The sequence below is a fragment of the Aquarana catesbeiana genome, linkage group LG02 (assembly GCF_042186555.1).
Source record: "Aquarana catesbeiana isolate 2022-GZ linkage group LG02, ASM4218655v1, whole genome shotgun sequence".
Classification (NCBI taxonomy): domain Eukaryota; kingdom Metazoa; phylum Chordata; class Amphibia; order Anura; family Ranidae; genus Aquarana; species Aquarana catesbeiana.
The window spans coordinates 384,544,236-384,564,468 of NC_133325.1; the positions used below are offsets into that span (position 1 = coordinate 384,544,236).

The 20,233-nt window shown below is 40.3% G+C and overlaps 1 protein-coding gene across 1 annotated transcript in view; it reads left to right on the top strand.

Annotated features, from left to right (window-relative positions):
• LOC141128089 (pinopsin-like) overlaps positions 1-12,338 on the top strand; it is a 130,941-nt gene extending 118,603 nt beyond the window's left edge. The window contains exons 4-5 of the mRNA XM_073615158.1: positions 10,730-10,969; positions 12,191-12,338. Coding sequence (XP_073471259.1) covers positions 10,730-10,969; positions 12,191-12,328 — 378 coding nt within the window. The 3' untranslated portion in view covers positions 12,329-12,338. The remainder of the gene's footprint in view (positions 1-10,729; positions 10,970-12,190) is intronic.
• Positions 12,339-20,233: the final 7,895 nt, after the last annotated feature.

Below are 20,233 nucleotides of genomic sequence, written 5' to 3' on the forward strand. Positions count from 1 at the left end.
CATTTATTAATTATAGTGTTTGTTCCTATATGTTTTTAATTATAGGTGGTTTTATTTTTCATTTTAATTTTATTTTAATTATTAAATATTTTTCCTTTTTTCTATATGTTGTTGTGTAAAACCGTTATAACGAACCCTGGCTATGATATGTGGTCTTTCATTAAAAGCTGTCCTGCGCAAACAACTACACCGATTAAAAACATATTAGAAGAACGGTGTCACCAACACAGTTTTGAGGAATAAGATCTGCGGAGTCACCAATTTGAATACAAACCACACCTAGTGGGAATAAACTCCTAAACTGCAGTAGATAGGTAATTGGCAGGGACTTTGGTCTGCAAAAACCACAGGCAAAATGGCCGCCGTTAAACTGAATGAGCATGTGCAGCATGAACACCGCACACTATATAAGGGTAGGAGATGTTGCAAGCGGCACGCTCCCGTAGACGTCCAACGACAAAACGTGTAGGGCGTGGCATGACCAACGTCTTGCGTCATCTCCTAAACAGATCGTACCTAGGATTTTTGACGGTTCAAATTCAGATCTTTCATGCTATATTGACATTTTCATTATGTGAGTACCATTCTATTTATCTTTGAATAAAAGTTTTAAAAGTTTTTACGCTATGGGCACCCCTTCTTTTTTATGTTAACATAAACACGATCCGGCAAGCTAGAGCCTGCTGCACAGTGGCACAAACTGTGACCGCGCAATACACCTGCAGGGGTGACAGTATCCGGTGAGTATTTGCACAGTAGGAGCACGTTTTAAAGGCACAGTCACAAAAGCACACTGGAATAAGAAGATTGTTTTTCACAATATTGTTTTACCAAAAGGAAAAAGTTTGCAGGCACAGCATAACCTGGGCCTTTCGAATTTGGACTATTTAAAACAATATTTATTTTTTGGATCACCACCTGCTTTTGAGCACAAGTCACTTTATCACTGCCTGGACCTCATATTCCTTCTTCTCCCTTCCCCTCCATTCCCCCCCCCTCTCCTTCCCCCCCCTCCCCCATGGACATTTTGATGAATGTATGTAACAATTGTACACTTTGCTAAGTAGTACCACTTGGTAGATGGTGAGCAGGATTAGTCAGCCACTATCTAAAGGAAATCATTCACGCAATATTTTCCTATATTTTTTATTAATATTATTTATGGTTTTGTTTTTTCGGGATAAAGTGTTTCGGGAATTCAAGTCATCCCAAAAACCTCACACTGGTCTATTAGCAGGTGATAAGCACAGAGGTATGGTACCTTGCCTGATACCAGAATAGCGCCACACCCACATCTGACTTTCTTCCAGCACAGTTTTTTCCACCTAGGTGGCAATTGCATCTGTGGAGGCAGCAATTCTGAGCTATAGGTGCATTTATCTCCACTGCGCGGATTCACCATTACTCTTCTACAACACTACACTAACACCAGTACACACAGATACACTTACCACCCCCCCAGTTAACCCCTTCACTCCCTGTCACTGTGTCACCAATTGCAGTTTCCAGATTTTTCACTGATCACTGCATTGGTGTCATTTGTGACTGAAATAAGTGTTAGGGCAGTTATTAGAAGTCCCCGTTAGGTCTAGGTCTAACCCCGCTAATAAAGGCTTAACCCCTTGATCGCCCCCAGTTAACCCTTTCACCCCTTGTCGCCAGTGTCACTAATCGATCGCTGTATTTGTGTCACGGGTGATGCTAGTTAGTTGATTAGTTTCACCGTCAGGTTTTTATAGCGTCAGGTACCCCCATATATTGCCTAATAAAAGTTTTAAGCCCTGATTGCCCCCTAGTTAACCCTTTCACCCCCTGTCACCAGTGATCACCGTATTAGTGTTAGTTAGTTTTTTATAGCATCAGGGCACCCACCGTATATTACCCAATGAAGGTTTAACCCCCTGATCGTCTGGCAGGTGATATCAGTTAGGTTTTAGCATCAGTCAGGGTCTGCGTCGCCCCAGGCAGCGTCAGATTAGTGCCAGTAGCGATAACACCCATGCACACACCATACGCCTACCTAGCGCTGCGTAAACTGTCGGCGCTATATAAATCCTGAATAATAATAATAATATAGTGTCTGAATGGATCAATATCTGATTCGATCTATACTAGCGTCCCCAGCGGTTTAGGGTTCCCAAAAATGCAGCCCAGATACCTGCTAGCACCTGCGTTTAGCCCCTCCGCCCAGCCCAGCCCAGCCCACCCCACCCCACCCCATCCAAGTGCAGTATCAATCGATCACTGTCACTTACAAAAACACAACATAACTGCAGCATTCGGAGAGTCGGGCCTGATCCCTGCAAACGCTAACAGGTTTTTGGTAGCGTTTGAATCAGTCGCTGACAGTCAGGAGCTCTTTTTCCTGTGAGTCTCACTACTGTACCAGTAAATTCAGAGAGAATTCAAAATGTCAAATCGAAGGTACAGTAGTGAAGAGGCCTACACATTTCTGAGCATGACAGATAGTGAAGAGGAAGTCACTCATCTGTCACATTCAGGCTCAGCTCAGATGATGGAGTTGTGGTCCCTGCCAAGGTCAGGCGTACCTGACCCTGTTTTTCTGCTGTCGTTGAGGTGCAAGAACAGCAGGGCCCTCGTATGGAGCAGAGAGCCAGTACTAGTGCTGCTCATCCTTCTGGTGAACTGGCAAGCACCAGCGGCCTAGTACACCCTGGCCGTAGTCAAACCAACACTTCAGTAACACGTGGTGACGTGGCGAGTTCCATAAGTGCAGTTCAAGCTGGTGCGGTGGCTAGCGTCCTGCAGCCACCAAGAAGACAAAGACAGGCCCGTTGAGCCCATAGTGCCCTTCCTGCTGCATTTACCAATCCTAATTGGGAGCCCACCACTTCTAAAGCACCCGTACTTCCCCCATTCACTGGCTAACCCGGAATTCAGGTGGAAACAGTTGATTTTACATCACTTGATTTTTATTTGCTGTTTTTCACGGAAGATTTCTATAGATCTTTGTGGACCAAAGCAATTTGTATGCTGGTCAATTCATAATAATCCCCATTTGACCCTTGCCAGAGATTGAAACCTATTACGGTTTCTGAATGTAAAAACTTTCTGGGCCTATCCCTCCTCATGGGCAAAAAAGAGTGAGTTGCGGTCATATTTGTCCACTGACCCAATTCACCATATGCCGTGTTCTCTGCCTCCATGACCAGGGCACGATCTTGCGGTTCATGCACTTCAATGACAATGAACTCTGTCGTCCTCGGGGTGACACTGGATATGTTCGGCTCTACAAAATTCGGTCCCTCCTAAACCACTTCAACCAACAGTTTGCAGCCTTGTTTACACCCCATCAACTTGTCTGCATTGATGAGTCCCTGATTAAGTTTTCTGGCCGCTTGTCTTTCAAACAGTATCTTCCCAGCAAGCATGCCAGATCCAGGTCAAGATGTATAAGCTCTGTGACAGGGCCACAGGCTATACATGTAGTTTTATGGTTTATGAGGGAAGAGATAGTCACATAGAGCTGGAGAACTGCCCAGATTACATAGGGAGCACTGGTAAGTTTGTGTGGGACTTTGTCACCCTTATTCGGAAAGGGGTACAACTTGTATGTGGACAATTATTACACGAGTGTGCCACTTTTTAGTCATTTGATCACAGAATTGGTGCATGTGGCACCGTGCAATCTAATCTCCGGGGCTTACCCCAGCGGCTTGTAGATTCCCATCTTAGGCTGGGGAAGAGAGTCTGCTTGAAGTGTAATAATTTGCTCACTGTGAAGTGGAGGGATAATCGGAATGTTTTTGTTCTGTCCTCCCTTCACGCAGACACGACGATCCAAATTCCTATGGCGACTGGTGTTGTGGAGAAACCCCTCTGTGTCCACGGATATAACCTCAATATGGGAGGGGTGGACCTCAACGACCTACTTGCCCGTAAGGCCAGACGCTGGTACAAAAAAGTGTCTGTATACTTATTTCAATTGGCTCTGCTGAATGCTTATGTGCTATACAAAGCTACAGGATGAACTAGATCCTTCCTTAAATTCCAGGAAGAGATCATCACAGCCCTTCTGTTTCCAGACGGTGCTGTGGCCCAACTTCCAAATCCAAATGCAATAAGCCGGCTGCATGAGAGGCATTTTTCGTATGTGCTCCCTGGTACCCCTACCCAACGAGCCCCCCAAAGAAAATGTAGTGTCTGTAGAAAGCGCGGATATAGGCGTGACACCCTCTATTATTGTCCCTCTTCTTCCTGACCATCCTGGTCTTTGCATTGGTGAATGTTTTGAACGCTACTACACACTAGTGGAGTATTAGCGTAGGCTACAGCACTGCACAGACTAGGTCACACATTCACAGGGTCTTCAAAGATCCCATCGCATTTTGGGAGACCCGAACCTAGAACCGAACCGTTACAGTACAAATAAAAGTGTAAAAAAAAAGTTAAAAAAACCCCAAAAAATTAAATAAAAAAAAAAAAAAAAATAGTTGTCGTTTTATTGTTCTCTCTCTCTCTATTGTTCTGCTCTATTTTACTGTATTCTACAATGCAATGTTTATGTTTTATTATGTTTGCTTTTTAGGTATGTAATTCTTTTATACTTTACTGTTTTATTGTTAACCATTTTTTGTTTTCAGGTATGCCATTCAGCTGCAGCACGGGTTTATTTATCTTGACAGCAACAGCATTTGCTCCCACGATATGTAAAGCCATGACTCCAGCACTGTCGGAGGTGATTTCACCATCACAGTTAAAAAAAAAGCATATATGCCGAAGCATGGGGGCAGGGGTGGAGGAGCGATTTGCTCCTAACATTAGGGGCGGATTGCCCCCATGCTTCGGCATATATTTTTAAGCACAGATTGTTTTAAAAAATGTTTTATTTTTACTATGTTTTATTGTATTTGCTTTGCAGGTATGGTAAGTCTTATGCCCCGTACACACGGTCGGATTTTCCGATGGAAAATGTCCGATCGGAGCGTGTTGTCGGAAATTCCGACCGTGTGTGGGCTCCATCGGACATTTTCCATCGGATTTTCCGACACACAAAGTTGGACAGCAGGAGATAAAATTTTCCGACAACAAAATCCGTTGTCGGAAATTCCGATCGTGTGTACACAAATCCGACGGACAAAGTGCCACGCATGCTCAGAATAAATAAAGAGATGAAAGCTATTGGCCACTGCCCCGTTTATAGTCCCGACGTACGTGTTTTACGTCACCGCATTCAGAAAGATCGGATTTCCGACAACTCGGTGTGACCGTGTGTATGCAAGACAAGTTTGAGCCAACATCCGTCGGAAAAAATCCTAGGATTTTGTTGTCGGAATGTCCGAACAAAGTCCGACCATGTGTACGCCCTATTACTGTTATACTGTAATGTTACTTTGCTTTATTGTTAACCATCATTTGCTTAGCAGGTACACCATTCAGCTGCAGCACTGATTTATTTATCTTGACAGCAACAGCGTTTGCTCCCATGATACGTAAATCAGCGACTCCAGTGCTGTAAGAGGTGATTTCACCACCACAGTTATAAAAAAATGGTGCACCATCATTAGAAGTAGGTGGATGAAGGGCGGTATTCTAATGGTGGGCATACCCACCGATCAATCCCTTTTTTTAGTTCAGCCCACAGGCTGAATGAAAAAAAGAACATTACAATGTATGCCCAACAAGGACCAGCAATGTACTGGTATGTTGCCGGACTTTGAGAGGTTATACCAGAATGATGCCTGCAGGTTTAAGTATCATCTTGGTATCATTCTTTTCAGCCAGCGGTCGACTTTCATGTAAAAGCAATCCTAGCGGCTAATTAGCCTCTAGACTGCTTTTACAAGCAGTGGGAGGGAACATCTCCCCCCACCGTCTTCCATGGTTTTCTCGGGCTCTTCTGTCCCAACAGGGAACCCGAGAATGCAGCCAGTGGTTCCGCCAGCTGACCATAGAGCTGATCAGAGACCAGAACGGCTCCCATCATCTCTATGGCCTAAAAAACGGAAACTACGAGAATTTCATGACTTTCGCCGGATATAAACAGCGCCATTGGGAAATTGGCAAAGCATTTTAACACACCGATCTTGGTGTGGTCAGATGCTTTGAGGGCAGAGGAGAGATCTACAATCTAATAGACCACAATTTTTTTCAAAAACGAGTACCTGTCATTACCTATTGCTGTCATAGGAGATATTTATATTCCATTAGATAACAATAAAAATGATAAAAAAAAGAATGAAAGCAGCAGTTCAAAAATATAATAAAAAAGCAAAATAAATAATCAAAAAAAAAAAAAAGCACCCCTGTCTCCCCATGCTCAAACGCAAAGGCGAACGCAAAGGCGAACGCAAGCGTCACTCTGGTGTCATATGTAAACAGCAATTGCACCACGCATGTGAGATATCATCGCGAAGGTCAGATTGAGAGCAGTAATTTTATCAGTAGACCTCCTCTGTAAATCTAAAATGGTAACTTGTAAAGGCTTTTAAAAATGTATGTAGTTTGTCGCCGCTGCACGTTTGTGCGCAATTTTAAAGCATGTCTTGTTTGGTATCCATGTACTCGGCATAAGATCATCTTTTTTATTTCTTCAAACATTTGGACAATATAGTGTGTTTAAAATGAAAAAAGTGTCTTTTTTCCAAAATAAATGCTGCGCAAATACTGTGTAGAAAAAAAAAATTGCAACACCACCATTTTAATCTGTAGGGCCTTTGCTTTAAAAAAATATATACTGTTTGGGGGTTCAAAGTAATTTTCTTGCAAAAAAATATTTTTTCATGTAAACAAAAAGTGTCAGAAAGGGCTTTGTCTTCAAGTGGTTAGAAGAGTGGGTGTTTAGTTGTCACTAAATGATATATTTTTCAAACATGGCATGGTTATATGTGGAATTACACCCCAAAATACATTCTGCTGCTTCTCCTGAGTACGGGGATACCTCATGTGTGAGACTTTTTGGGAGCCTAGCCACGTACAGGACCCCAAAAACCAATCACCGCCTTCAGGATTTCTAAGGGTGTCAATTTTTTATTTCACTCCTCACTACCTATCACAGTTTTGAAGGCCATAAAATGCCAAGATAGCACAAAACCCCCCAAATGACCCCATTTTGGCAAGTAGACACCCCAAGCTATTTAATGAGAGGCATGTTGAGTCCATGGAATATTTGATATTTTGCCACAAGTTGCGGGAAAATTTTTTTTTTTTTTTTGCACAAAGTTGTCACTCAATGAACTATTGCTCAAACATGCCATGGGCATATGTGAAATTACATTCCAAAATACATTCTGCTGCTTCTCCTGATTACGGCGACACCACATGTGTGAGACTTTTTGGGAGCCTAGCCTTGTACAGGACCCCGAAAACCAATCACCGCCTTCAGGCTTTCTAAGGGCGTAAAATGGTGATTTCACTTCCTCACTACCTATAACAGTTTCGGAGGCCCTGAAAATGTCACGATAGCACAAAACCCCCACAAATGACCCCTTTTTGGAAAGAAGACACGTCAAGCTTTTTGCTGAGAGGCATGTTGTGTCCATGGAATATTTGATATTTTGCCACAAGTTTTGGGAAAATTAAAATTTTTTTCTTTTTTTTACACAAAGTTGTCACTAAATGATATATTGTTCAAACATGGCAAAGTTATATGTGGAATTACACCCCAAAATACATTCTGCTGCTTCTCCTGTGTACGGGGATACCACATGTGAAACTTTTTAGGAGCCTAGCTGCGTACAGGACCCCAAAAGCCAAGCACCGCCTTCAGGCTTTCTAAAGGCGTAAAATTGTGATTTTACTCCTCACTAACTATCACAGTTACAGGGGCCCTGAAATGTCCAGATAGCACAACCCCCCCCCAAATTACCCCATTTTGGAAAAAGTAGACACCCCAAGGTATTTGCTAAGAGGCATGGTGAGTATTTTGCAGATCTCATTTATTTTTGAATTTTTTTTTTCTTTCTTCAAGTTTCAAAACTTTGTGACAAAAAGCGAGATCTGCAAAATACTCAACATGCCTTTCAGCAAATAGCTTGGAGTGTCTACTTTCCAAAATTGGTTTATGGGGGGGGGGGGGTGTTGTGCTATCTGGGCATTTTATGGCCTCCGAAACTGTGATAGGCAGCGAGGAGTGAAATAAAAAATGTACGCCCTTAGAAGGCGGTGATTGGTTTTCGGGGTCCTGTACGCGGTTAGACTGCCAAAAAGTCCCACACATGTGGTATCCCCATACTCAGGAAAAGCAGCAGATTGCATTTTGGGGTGTAATTTCACATATAACCATACCATGTTTGAACAATATATCATTTAGTCATGTAGTGACAACTTTGTGTAAAAAAAAAAAACTTGTAATTTTCCAGAAACTTATGGCAAAATATAAAAGATTCCATGGACTCAAAATGCCTCTCAGCAAATAGCTTGAAGTGTCTTCTTTCCAAAATGGGGTCATTGGATGGGGGGGGGGGGGGGGGGGGGTTGTGCTAGCTTGTCATTTCATGGCCTCCTAAACTGTGATAGGTAGTGAGAAAGTGAAATCACCATTTCACGCCCTTAGAAAGCCTGAAGGCGGTGCTTGGTTTTCGGGGTCCTGTAGGCACCCAAAAAGACTTCCACATGTAGTATCCCCGCACTCAGGAGAAGCAGCAGAATGTATTTTGGGGTGTCATTTCACATATGCCCATGGCATGTTTGAGCAATAGATCATTTAGTGACAACTTTGTGCAAAAAAAAATGTAATTTTCCCGCAACTTGTTGCAAAATATAAAATATTCCATGGACTCAACATGCCTATCAGCAAATAGCTTGGGGTGTCCACTTTCCAAAATGGGGTAATTTGGGGGGGGGGGGGGATTATGCTATCCTGGCATTTTATGGCCTTCGAATCTGTGATAGGTAGTGAGGAGTGAAATAAAAAATTTACACCCTTAGAAATCCAGGAAGGCGGGTGCTTGGTTTTGGGGTCCTGTATGCGGCTAGGCTCCCAAAGAGTCTCACACATGAGGTGTCCCCATACTCAGGGGAAGCAGCATAATGTATTTTGGGGTGTAATTCCACATATAACCATGCATGTGTGAGCAATATATCATTTAGTGACAACTTCGTGTAATTTAAAAAAAAAAAAATTTTTGTCATTTTTCAATCACTTGTGACAAAAATATTCAATGGGCTCAACATGCCTCTCAGCAATTTCCTTGGGGTGTCTACTTTCCAAAATGGGGTCATTGGGGGGGGGGGGGGTTGTACTGCCCTGCCCTTTTAGCACCTCAAGAAATGAGGTAGTCATAAACTAAAAGCTGCGTAAGTTCCAGAAAATGTACCCTAGTTTGTAGACGCTAAAAATTTTGTTCAAACCAATAAATATACGCTTATTGATATTTTTTTTACCAAAGACATGTGGCTGAATACATTTTGCCTAAATGTGTGACTAAAATTGATATATATTATATATATATATTATATTATATATATATTATGAAAAACAATGAAATGAAAATATCATTTTTTTTTCAAAATCTTTGGTCTTTTTCCGTTTATATCGCAAAAAAAAAAATTGCAGAGACAATCAAATACCATCAAAAGAAAGCTATATTTGTGGGAAAAAAAGGACGCAAGTTTAGTTTGGGTACAGCATTGCATGACGGCGTAATTACCAGTTAAAGCAGCGCAGTGCCAAATTGTAAAAAGTGCTCTGGTCATTGAGCAGCCAAATCCTCCGGGGCTGAAGTGGTTAAAGGGACAATTTGTGAAAAACAAAAAAAGAAAAAATAAGAAAAAAAAATTTTTTTAAAGCACCCCCCCCGTCAGGAAAGGAAAGCGTAAGTCGTGCCCGCATATGTAAACGGTGTTCAAATCACACATGAGGTATCGCCACGATCGTCAGAGTGAGAACAATAATTCTAGCAAACGACCTCCTCTGTAACTCTAACCTGGCAACTGTTACATTTTTTTAAAGCGGTGCCTATGGAGATTTTTAGGTACCATAGTTTGCCGCCATTCTACAATTGTACGCAATTTGAAAGCATGACATGTTAGGTGTCTATCTACTGGACGTACCATCCTCTTTCACATTATACAAAAAGAAAATAGAGCTGACTTTACTCTTTAGTTGTTTTTTAATTCATGAAAGTGTATTTTTTTCCCCAAAAATTACATTTGAAAGACCGCTGCGCAAATACAATGTGACATAAAATATTGCAACAATTGCCATTTTATTCTCTAGGGTCTCAGCTAAAAAAAATATATATATATAATGTATGGGGGTACTAATTAATTTTCTAGCAAAAAATACGGATTTAAACTTGTAAGCAACAAATGTCGGAAATAGGCTTAGGCATGAAACGATAGAAACCTGTCATGACAGAAGTATAAGGGCCGTGACTGTTGATCTCCTGAAAATGATAGTTGCTTGGTTGGCATGCTGACACTCTAGCTTCAAATACTTGATCTTGAAAAAGTGTATAGATCAGAAAATTCTGATTTCACATGTAATTTGTTTCATGTCAGTGCTTCAGTTATGTATTGAAGCAAAACAGTAAGGCAGGTATTTCTTAAAAAAGAAGCTCAGTAGTGGCAGCTTTTCTTTGTTTCTTGACAACTTTCTTTTAACCATGCTCTAATCAGATAGGATAGTTATACCTCAATCATTCACCTCCAATACTTTGATATGTGTAAAACATGAACATTACCCCTTTTTTTGGTATGTGAAACTTTTAGTCATATACATAATTCAGTTCTGAGCACAATACGTATCTTTCTTGTACTCTCATAGGTGGCTGCTCAACAGAAAGATTCAGAGACTACCCAGAGGGCTGAGCGGGAGGTGTCTAGAATGGTCATTGGTATGGTATTGGCCTTTCTTATCTGCTGGTTACCATACGCTGCATTTGCCATAGTCGCAGCATCTAATAAAGACATTGTTATTGATCCGATGTTAGCATCAATGCCTTCATACTTCTCAAAAACGGCTACAGTCTATAACCCTGTCATCTATGTCTTCATGAATAAGCAGGTTTGTGTCTTCTTAACTGAGCAATAGCTACTTGTTTTAGCCAAAATATAAATTGGTAGTGTTATAAGGAGATCCATAAAGTGACGTGTAGCATTACATTTTTTCTACCCATATCTTTCACAGTCTACATGCAGGAATGCCTTCAACTTTGTTACAGTTTAGGCCTCACAAGGCTTGTTATATTTGTAATTATTTCTCCCATTCAGTACAAAAAGAGAAAGGTAGTTCATTTAAATCATTATCTTCCAACCTTATTTAAACCTAAAATTCATGGTTCAATTCAGCCATAAGTATCCCCAAAACTGATATGCTAACAGCAGTAAGAAGAGTACGGTGCAGAGAAATGTGAAGTCCATGGTATAATTACTGCATGCAGGTGTAATTGGTTCCATATGGTCAGAGGGTCCAAGCATAACGGCTAGCCCCTCTTACCTTATTTAACAGATATACACCCATATTACATTTAGTGCAGAATGCAGTAGGTCTGCTTACAGCACACATTTTTTCTATAATGCTTTCTCTTATATGAGCCTCTGGTAGGCTAATTAAAAAACAGCAATTCAAAGGCAGAATGGGCCTGTTTAATGATGCTCATTGTCATATTAATGTGCTGCTGTTAGGATATATGCCCACAGATGTTCTATTTACATAAAACTATTAGGCATAGGTTGGTAAAAAGGCAATATTTGTCAACCTAGGACAGGATATTGGGGGGGGGGGGGGGGGGGTTGGTGACTTCTTCCAATATTGTACTTACTCAGGTCTTCAGAGAGAAAAGAATAGGGGAAAATAAAATTTAATCAAAAAACATGTACCGTATATTGTTTTGGTGTGCAGAACTTTGCAGTAAAAAAAAACTGTGGTCAGCAAAGGTGTCTTAGAAGGCCACATAACTGAAATCAATCCCTGTCCACGGTATGTATCCTCCAGAGCTTAAGATGCTGGTTACTGCTGCCCCATCGTATTAATGTATGATGGGCCAGCAGTAACCAGCATCTTAATGTGCACCTGGCAATATTGTATATAGAATACTTGTACATTTACATAAAGACTACAACTTAGATCAATCTATCTTCTATACTGGTAATGACCATGCCACCAGAAGATTAATTTAGGGTTTCACTAATGGTCCATCTGGTCAAGGGACGACTGGCTACAGGGGAGACATCATTCTTCATGTCTTCTTGTTCAGAATTAATGTATTTATGTATTTTTTCACAGTTCCGAAACTGCTTAATGACTCTTATATGCTGCGGACGCAATCCTTTTGGTGGTGAGGATGAAACAAGCACGGCTAGCGTCCGTACAGATGTCACTTCAGTGTCTGAAGGAGGTGGAAACAAGGTCACACCAGCATGAGAGCTTTTGTATGCCATCTGCATTCTAAAGCTTTTCAACTGTATATATATATATATATGTTAAACCACAGATTTGGTAAATGTATGTGGTCTTATCATGCTCATCAACTTTTCATAAAATAAACATATCAATTATTAAAATCAAAAATGGCTTACTAAATCAAGTGTATTTTTGAATTAACAAAATAGAAATTATAATTCATTAACAATACTATGCAGTATTTGAAATAAACACATCTATCACAAAAAGTGTTATAGTGAGTTCTGGTTGTGAAACTAGAGTGTATGTGTTTTTTTTTTAAGTTTTGCAGCTTTAGGAGCAGCGTGTGGCATAATTAAAACTGATCATCTCTTTCTAGGATGGTAGCCCAAACAACAGTAGAAATGTTGCTGTATAGGAGTGGATGTGGCTGACAAGCTGGGGAGGCTTTCAAAACTCTATTTGATGAAGGACAGTTGCTCCAGCTGCAGAGGGAGAGAAAGAAGTGTGAAGCTCCATTGTCTGGACCATAATTAAAAATGTGAATAGCAGCTACAAGAGTGGATCCTAATAAAAAAGTAGAAACTACTCACTAAGTGCTGGTACATGGATTGGGAACTCAACCCCTGCATCCTCTATTGGTAAAAAGAAACATTTCTAATATAGTCGGTAGTGTGAGAAAGACTCCACATATCAGTTAGTAAGAGATCCAACATAAAGCTCTCTACAAATAGTTTTTTTTTTTTCAATTCTTTATTTTAATACAACTCACGTTACGCACAGAAACCATTTGATATGCACAGCAAATAACACAGAATCAAAAAGTCACAACATTTGGGACACAATTTCTGTCACAAGTGGCATGCAAAGTATGAAAAGAATGTACCGGGAAACCCGGCTTACAAAGGCTCTGTACCCCGTGTGTTTTTTTGCACACAGGGTACAGCGTCAGAACACTGTCAGTAATAAAAACAAAAAAGGACAGCAACAAAACAAACCCAAAAAAAAGGGGGCGGGAATAAGGAGAGGTAGTGGAGGGGAAGAAGAAGAAAGAGAAAGGCACAGAACAGAGTGGAAGAGGGGAGGGGACAGGAAGGGAACTGGTCACAACCGCCAACGGTTGTGTTGCATGACTGAGTAATTCTAATTCAAAGTTTTAGAGCCCTGAAGTTGAAAATTGGCCTGGGCAGCAATGGGGTGAAGGTGTCCGGTATTGAAGTGGTTAATATTTGCAAGAAATGTGGAAGGCATTACTCAGATTAAGTAGTTAATAAGGCAAAGTGTGCATGTATGAACACTGGAATCGCCAGCTTTTGAAAAATCCTCTGAAAATAAAGAGAAAATGGGGTTTTGCATGTAAAATCCTTTTCTTGAAGTACAGTACATAACACTGGCATATGTATAGACAACTGAGTTAAATACCACCCTCAGGTGATAGGACACTGGCAAACAGAGCTATAAAGACCTCCATGAAACCCCTCCTACTCCCAGCAACCCCCAATTTTCTAGCAAGCAATAAAAAATAACAAAGAGTGGATAGTCACATGATCTGTACTGTACTTCAAGAAATAGATTTTAAAGGAAAGTAAAAAACAAAACATTTTATTAACCACTTTTTTTTATTGTGCATTTTTCAATGGTGGTCCTTTATTTACCCAGTGCCATTTACGAACGGTACTGGATACTGGATATCTGTCAGGTGGGCCAATCCGTCTGGTGATTGCTGTGTTCCGAGCTGTCAGACAGCTTGGCACACAAAAACATTAAACCCAGCCAATACGAACAGCTGGGTGCCATGTGATTGTTGTGGTTGGTAATCACAGCTATCACATATAATTATTTACAGTGCTGATCTCTTCCTTTCCTCTTACAACAGGGTAGAGGGAGATATCAGTACTTATGAAAGGGCACAGAATAATTGGATCAGCAGCTGGTCCATTCTGTTGCAGTGACAAAGGTATTTTTTTTAAAACCCTCTCCTTTCCAACATATACTCCAATGCATCTCCAATGCTGTTCCTAGTGCCTTGTAAATTAGCCTCCCACCTCCCTTATCCTTCACATTTAAACATCTTCATCCTGACACTGTATATGATCACTACATTAACCACTTCACTTCCTCTTTCCTCTGTGTATGACCCGTACATTAATGTATCTAGAGTTTCACCCTCTCCATCCCAGCATGTTTATTTATTTCCAAAAAGTTGTCCCAAAAAGTTAGATCACTTTGGGGTGTCTCTTTTCCTACAAGGGTAATTTCAGGAGTTTTCGTATTATTCTGGCATTTTTAGTAAGGGAAACAAGTTTTCTTTTCAAAAGTTTTGCTTTTTTTTTCCTAATAAAAACTAAAAAGCCACCAGCTATTAAATACCAACAATAAAAAAACCTGTCTCAAATGTGTCTCCTCAATTTGGTATAGTGTTGTATATATAAATGGGTGGTACTGCACTGATCCTAAATAAAGGGTGGTGTGGCTTAAATAATAGGCATCACACAAAAAAGATTATTCAAATGGTACGTAGTGCTAACCTTAAGCCGTATAAATATCATAACCTTAAAAAGCTTCCAAAAAAACATTCATAAAATTAATATCACTGTGGTGTATGACTGACTGAATCAGTAACAAAACAACACTAAATGCAGTGCAGGTAAATTGTGATTTAAGCTATGTGCACACACAGCTCATAAAAAGTGACATTGTGCAATGCGCAATATAATACAATTGTAGTGACAGTATGCTAGACTCCACATACAGTGCAAGAAATGTAAAAAAATCTAAAAAAATCAAAAATCAGATACAATATGAATGTCCCAAAATAAGAAAATAATTATTACAAGTAAAATCCTTTTGTGAAAAAATATATAAATGTGGCAGCAACGTCCAAGCATGCAGACGTTGCAATTAAAGTGCTCAAAAGTGAATCACATCTGGTGCATCTTCGTGTGCAAACACACAGGTGGGTATTGGCCCCTTACCTTAGGGTAATAGGGCAAAAGCATATAGCCAGACAAAGCCTTTCTGGTATCCACCTGGGGGTTCCAGCGCTTCCCTCACCGTCCTAGATCCTGGGATATGGTTCCCTCAGATACAGTGCGGGGGGGGGGTATGTAAAATAATAAGGCAAGAAGGGACCCAATAGTGTAACACCGTTTGATATAGATCACTTCTTTATTGAAAGAAAATTAAGTACTCACATTAAAAAACAGTGAACAGCAGTTTGACCCGACGAGCGGCGAGCTCGTATGCTTCTATCAGTATCTGCAGCCTGTCCCATCCCGTCGCGTGACGTCACAACACACGTGACTTCATCAGGGGATAAGTACAGGCTAGAAGGGTGTCCTTATATAGTTTAGTATTGGCCGGCAATGGGCGGCCATTTTGCCGAAGTCTAATGCATTATAATGCGGTGGCCATTTTCCTGGGGATCATGAAGCGCTAGTTCCACTTATGATGTGCATGGATGTGAGGCATCAGCTGACTTGTGGGGCCAATAGGCAATCTGCAGCCGATTCTGGTCCCTCAAACTGTCAGCAGAGGAAGACAGATGCCGGTTCTAAATTAAAAAGCAAAAACGGAAGGACAAACGGATGGAAATTTCCACAAACTAGATGTAATTGGCTGTGTGATAATTTATTTGTATTCCCACGGCTCTCTTATCGTAGCAAAAGGGGGATATTGTGCACCACGACCCCCCTCTTATGGGATCTGTGCTAGATATATCTTGTAGAATACTACAAACAGTGGTTGTTTAAATATAGACTTAGAGAACTGGGGAAGAGAGAGGCGGCATTACTGGTAGCAAACTGGCATACACACCATATTACAAATAAAAATAATATTAATAAAAAACCTACATATAAATTGCAATGAATAGCTAAAATAGGTTACTACATTTAATTATTAAAATTATAATAGAAGACATTTTCAACCAATTATACATAAGTAAATGAGCCAGAGTAATACAAATACACTAAAAGAAATTAAAATCAGTTCAAATCGGAGACTGTTTACTTAAATGTTTCTACACAGAGAGGTAGAACGAACTTCAATAAATAATCTGATGGGGGCACTTATAGACACCCCAAGTTCATTCAGCCTATTTACAAGAAATTAATGAATGGGTGGTCGCAAGCATCTTCAATCTGCGGTACAGGACTTCTACTATTGAGTATAAGTAGGTTGGTTGCCAATAAGAAGAAGTGGGAGGCTGGGTATACCAGCAATCTTGGACAAAATAATTACATTACTTAAAATTGGGAAAGTAAATGACAGGAATGGAAATATAGTACTAAAAGATATATGATTTAAAATATAGATTTAAAACCTTTTAAAAATCACTCAGGAAACAGTTTAGGTCAAACTCAATGTTTAGACCACGTGGCCAGAAAGTATCCAAGGTGAAAATCCATTTGGATTCCAGTCTACTCAGAGTTCTCACCTTGTGCCCCCCCCCGCCAGTGTTTGGTGTAAGGGGTGATGCCCCAGAAACTGAGATGGGTGGGATCTTTATTGTGGCAGGTAAGGAAATGTTTTGACACACAATGTTTGTCATAGCCGTTAAGGATATTTTTGACATGCTCCTTAATCCGGACTCTCAGGGGTCTTTTGCTGCGAGTCATAGAAAATATCCAGGGAGAAGATAGATCATGGATTATGGCCACTGCCGATGTGTCGGCTCTATACACGATCATTTCCCACCATAAGGCATGTGAGGCAGCAAAATAGGGTTTAAGGAAATACACTAAACTCCCGTGTATACAGAGGAAGTTCCTAATTAAATGTTTGGAATTCAGCCTCAAAAACAACTACTTTTGGTACAACAACACCTACTACCATCAACAGACCGGGGTGGCTATGGGGGCTAGGTTTGCCCCGAGCATAGCCGGTCTGTTTATGGCACAGTGGGAAGAATATAATGTTTTTAGTGAGCTCCCAAGACAGCTGGTCATATACAAAAGATACATCGATGACATTTTTATATTGTGGGACGGAGAAGAAAGCGATTTAACCGAATTCCTTGTAAAACTCAATAATAACGACAGAAACATTCTACTTACTTGGGATATCAGTCCAGAGAAAATTAATTTTCTGGATCTGGAGATCTCATTGAACAACTCCATTTTTAGCACTAAGACGCACTTTAAGGGAGTTGATAGGAACAGCTATCTCCCGACCACAAGCTGTCACCATAAAAACTGGATCTTTAATATTCCAAAAGGTCAATTGATGCGGATAAAGAGAAATTGTACCAAAATAGAGACTTACTTCGAACAAGCAGAAAAAATGGGCGAGAGGTTTATGTCAAAGGGCTATGATCGTCGATTTATTAAGAGCAAAATCGCTGAAGTCTCCAAACTTGATCGAAACCAATTGATTGAAGAAAAGCCTATAAAAAAAATCCAATCGAGGGAATACCGCTGATACTAGACTTCAATGTACAATATAAAAAAATTGAAAGGATAATCAAGCGCCACTGGCACATCTTACTGGCAGATAGACAATTACAAGATATTCTCCCCAAGGATCCGAAATTTATATATAAAAAGGCACCCACGATTAGGGATTTGGTAGTGAAAAATGTTGTAGATCCACCCAAGAAACGTTTTTCTTTTTTTACTGGTAACGTTTTTTTTCCGTGCAAACGATGTTTTGCCTGCTTGAGGACCAAACGCCCAAACAAAAAAGTGTTCCATTTTACTTCAACTAGTACAGGAGAGAATCATGCAATTAAGGATTTTATTTGTTGTAACACCGAAGGGGCAGTATACGTACTTGAATGTAGCTGCGGCCTTCAGTATGTAGGCCGCACCAAAAGACCCCTGAGAGTCCGGATTAAGGAGCATGTCAAAAATATCCTTAACGGCTATGACAAACATTGTGTGTCAAAACATTTCCTTACCTGCCACAATAAAGATCCCACCCATCTCAGTTTCTGGGGCATCACCCCTTACACCAAACACTGGCGGGGGGGGCACAAGGTGAGACCTCTGAGTAGACTGGAATCCAAATGGATTTTCACCTTGGATACTTTCTGGCCACATGGTCTAAACATTGAGTTTGACCTAAACTGTTTCCTGAGTGATTTTTAAAAGGTTTTAAATCTATATTTTAAATCATATATCTTTTAGTACTATATTTCCATTCCTGTCATTTACTTTTCCAATTTTAAGTAATGTAATTATTTTGTCCAAGATTGCTGGTATACCCAGCCTCCCACTTCTGCCATTTATTGGCAACCAACCTACTTATACTCAATAGTAGAAGTCCTGTACCGCAGATTGAAGATGCTTGCGACCACCCATTCATTCATTTCTTGTAAATAGGCTGAATGAACTTGGGGTGTCTATAAGTGCCCCCATCAGATTATTTATTGAAGTTCGTTCTACCTCTCTGTGTAGAAACATTTAATTAAACAGTCTCCGATTTGAACTGATTTTAATTTCTTTTAGTGTATTTGTATTACTCTGGCTCATTTACTTATGTATAATTGGTTGAAAATGTCTTCTATTATAATTTTAATAATTAAATGTAGTAACCTATTTTAGCTATTCATTGCAATTTATATGTAGGTTTTTTTTTTTATTAATATTATATTTATTTATTTGTAATATGGTGTGTATGCCAGTTTGCTACCAGTAATGCCGCCTCTCTCTTCCCCGGTTCTCCTATAAGTCTATATTTAAACAACCACTGTTTGTAGTATTCTACAAGGTATATCTAGCACAGATCCCATAAGAGGGGGTTTGTGGTGCACAATATCCCCCTTTTGCTACGATAAGAGAGCCGTGGGAATACGAATAAATTATCACACAGCCAATTACATCTAGTTTGTGGAAATTTCCATCCGTTTGTCCTTCCGTTTTTGCTTTTTAATTTAGAACCGGCATCTGTCTTCCTCTGCTGACAGTTTGAGGGACCAGAATCGGCTGCAGATTGCCTACTGGCCCCACAAGTCAGCTGATGCCTCACATCCATGCACATCATAAGCGGAACTAGCGCTTCATGATCCCCAGGAAAATGGCCACCGCATTATAATGCATTAGACTTCGGCAAAATGGCCGCCCATTGCCGGACAATACTAAACTATATAAGGACACCCTTCTAGCCTGTACTTATCCCCTGATGAAGTCACGTGTGTTGTGACGTCACGCGTAGGGACGGGACGGGACAGGCTGCAGATACTGATAGAAACAAACGAGCTCGCCGCTCGTCGGGTCAAACTGCTGTTCACTGGTTTTTAATGTGAATACTTAATTTTCTTTCAATAAAGAAGTGATCTATATCAAACGGTGTTACACTATTGGGTCCCTTCTTGCCTTATTATTTTACATACCCCCCCGCACTGTATCTGAGGGAACCATATCCCAGGATCTAGGACGGTGAGGGAAGCGCTGGAACCCCCAGGTGGATACCAGAAAGGCTTTGTCTGGCTATATGCTTTTGCCCTATTACCCTAAGGTAAGGGGCCAATACCCACCTGTGTGTTTGCACACGAAGATGCACCAGATGTGATTCACTTTTGAGCACTTTAATTGCAACGTCTGCATGCTTGGACGTTGCTGCCACATTTATATATTTTTTCACAAAAGGATTTTACTTGTAATAATTATTTTCTTATTTTGGGACATTCATATTGTATCTGATTTTTGATTTTTTTACATTTCTTGCACTGTATGTGGAGTCTAGCATACTGTCACTACAATTGTATTATATTGCACATTGCACAATGTCACTATTTATGAGCTGTGTGTGCACATAGCTTAAATCACAATTTACCTGCACTGCATTTAGTGTTGTTTTGTTACTGATTCAGTCAGTCATACACCACGGTGATATTAATTTTATGAATGTTTTTTTGGAAGCTTTTTAAGGTTATGATATTTATACGGCTTTAGGTTAGCACTACGTACCATTTGAATAATCTTT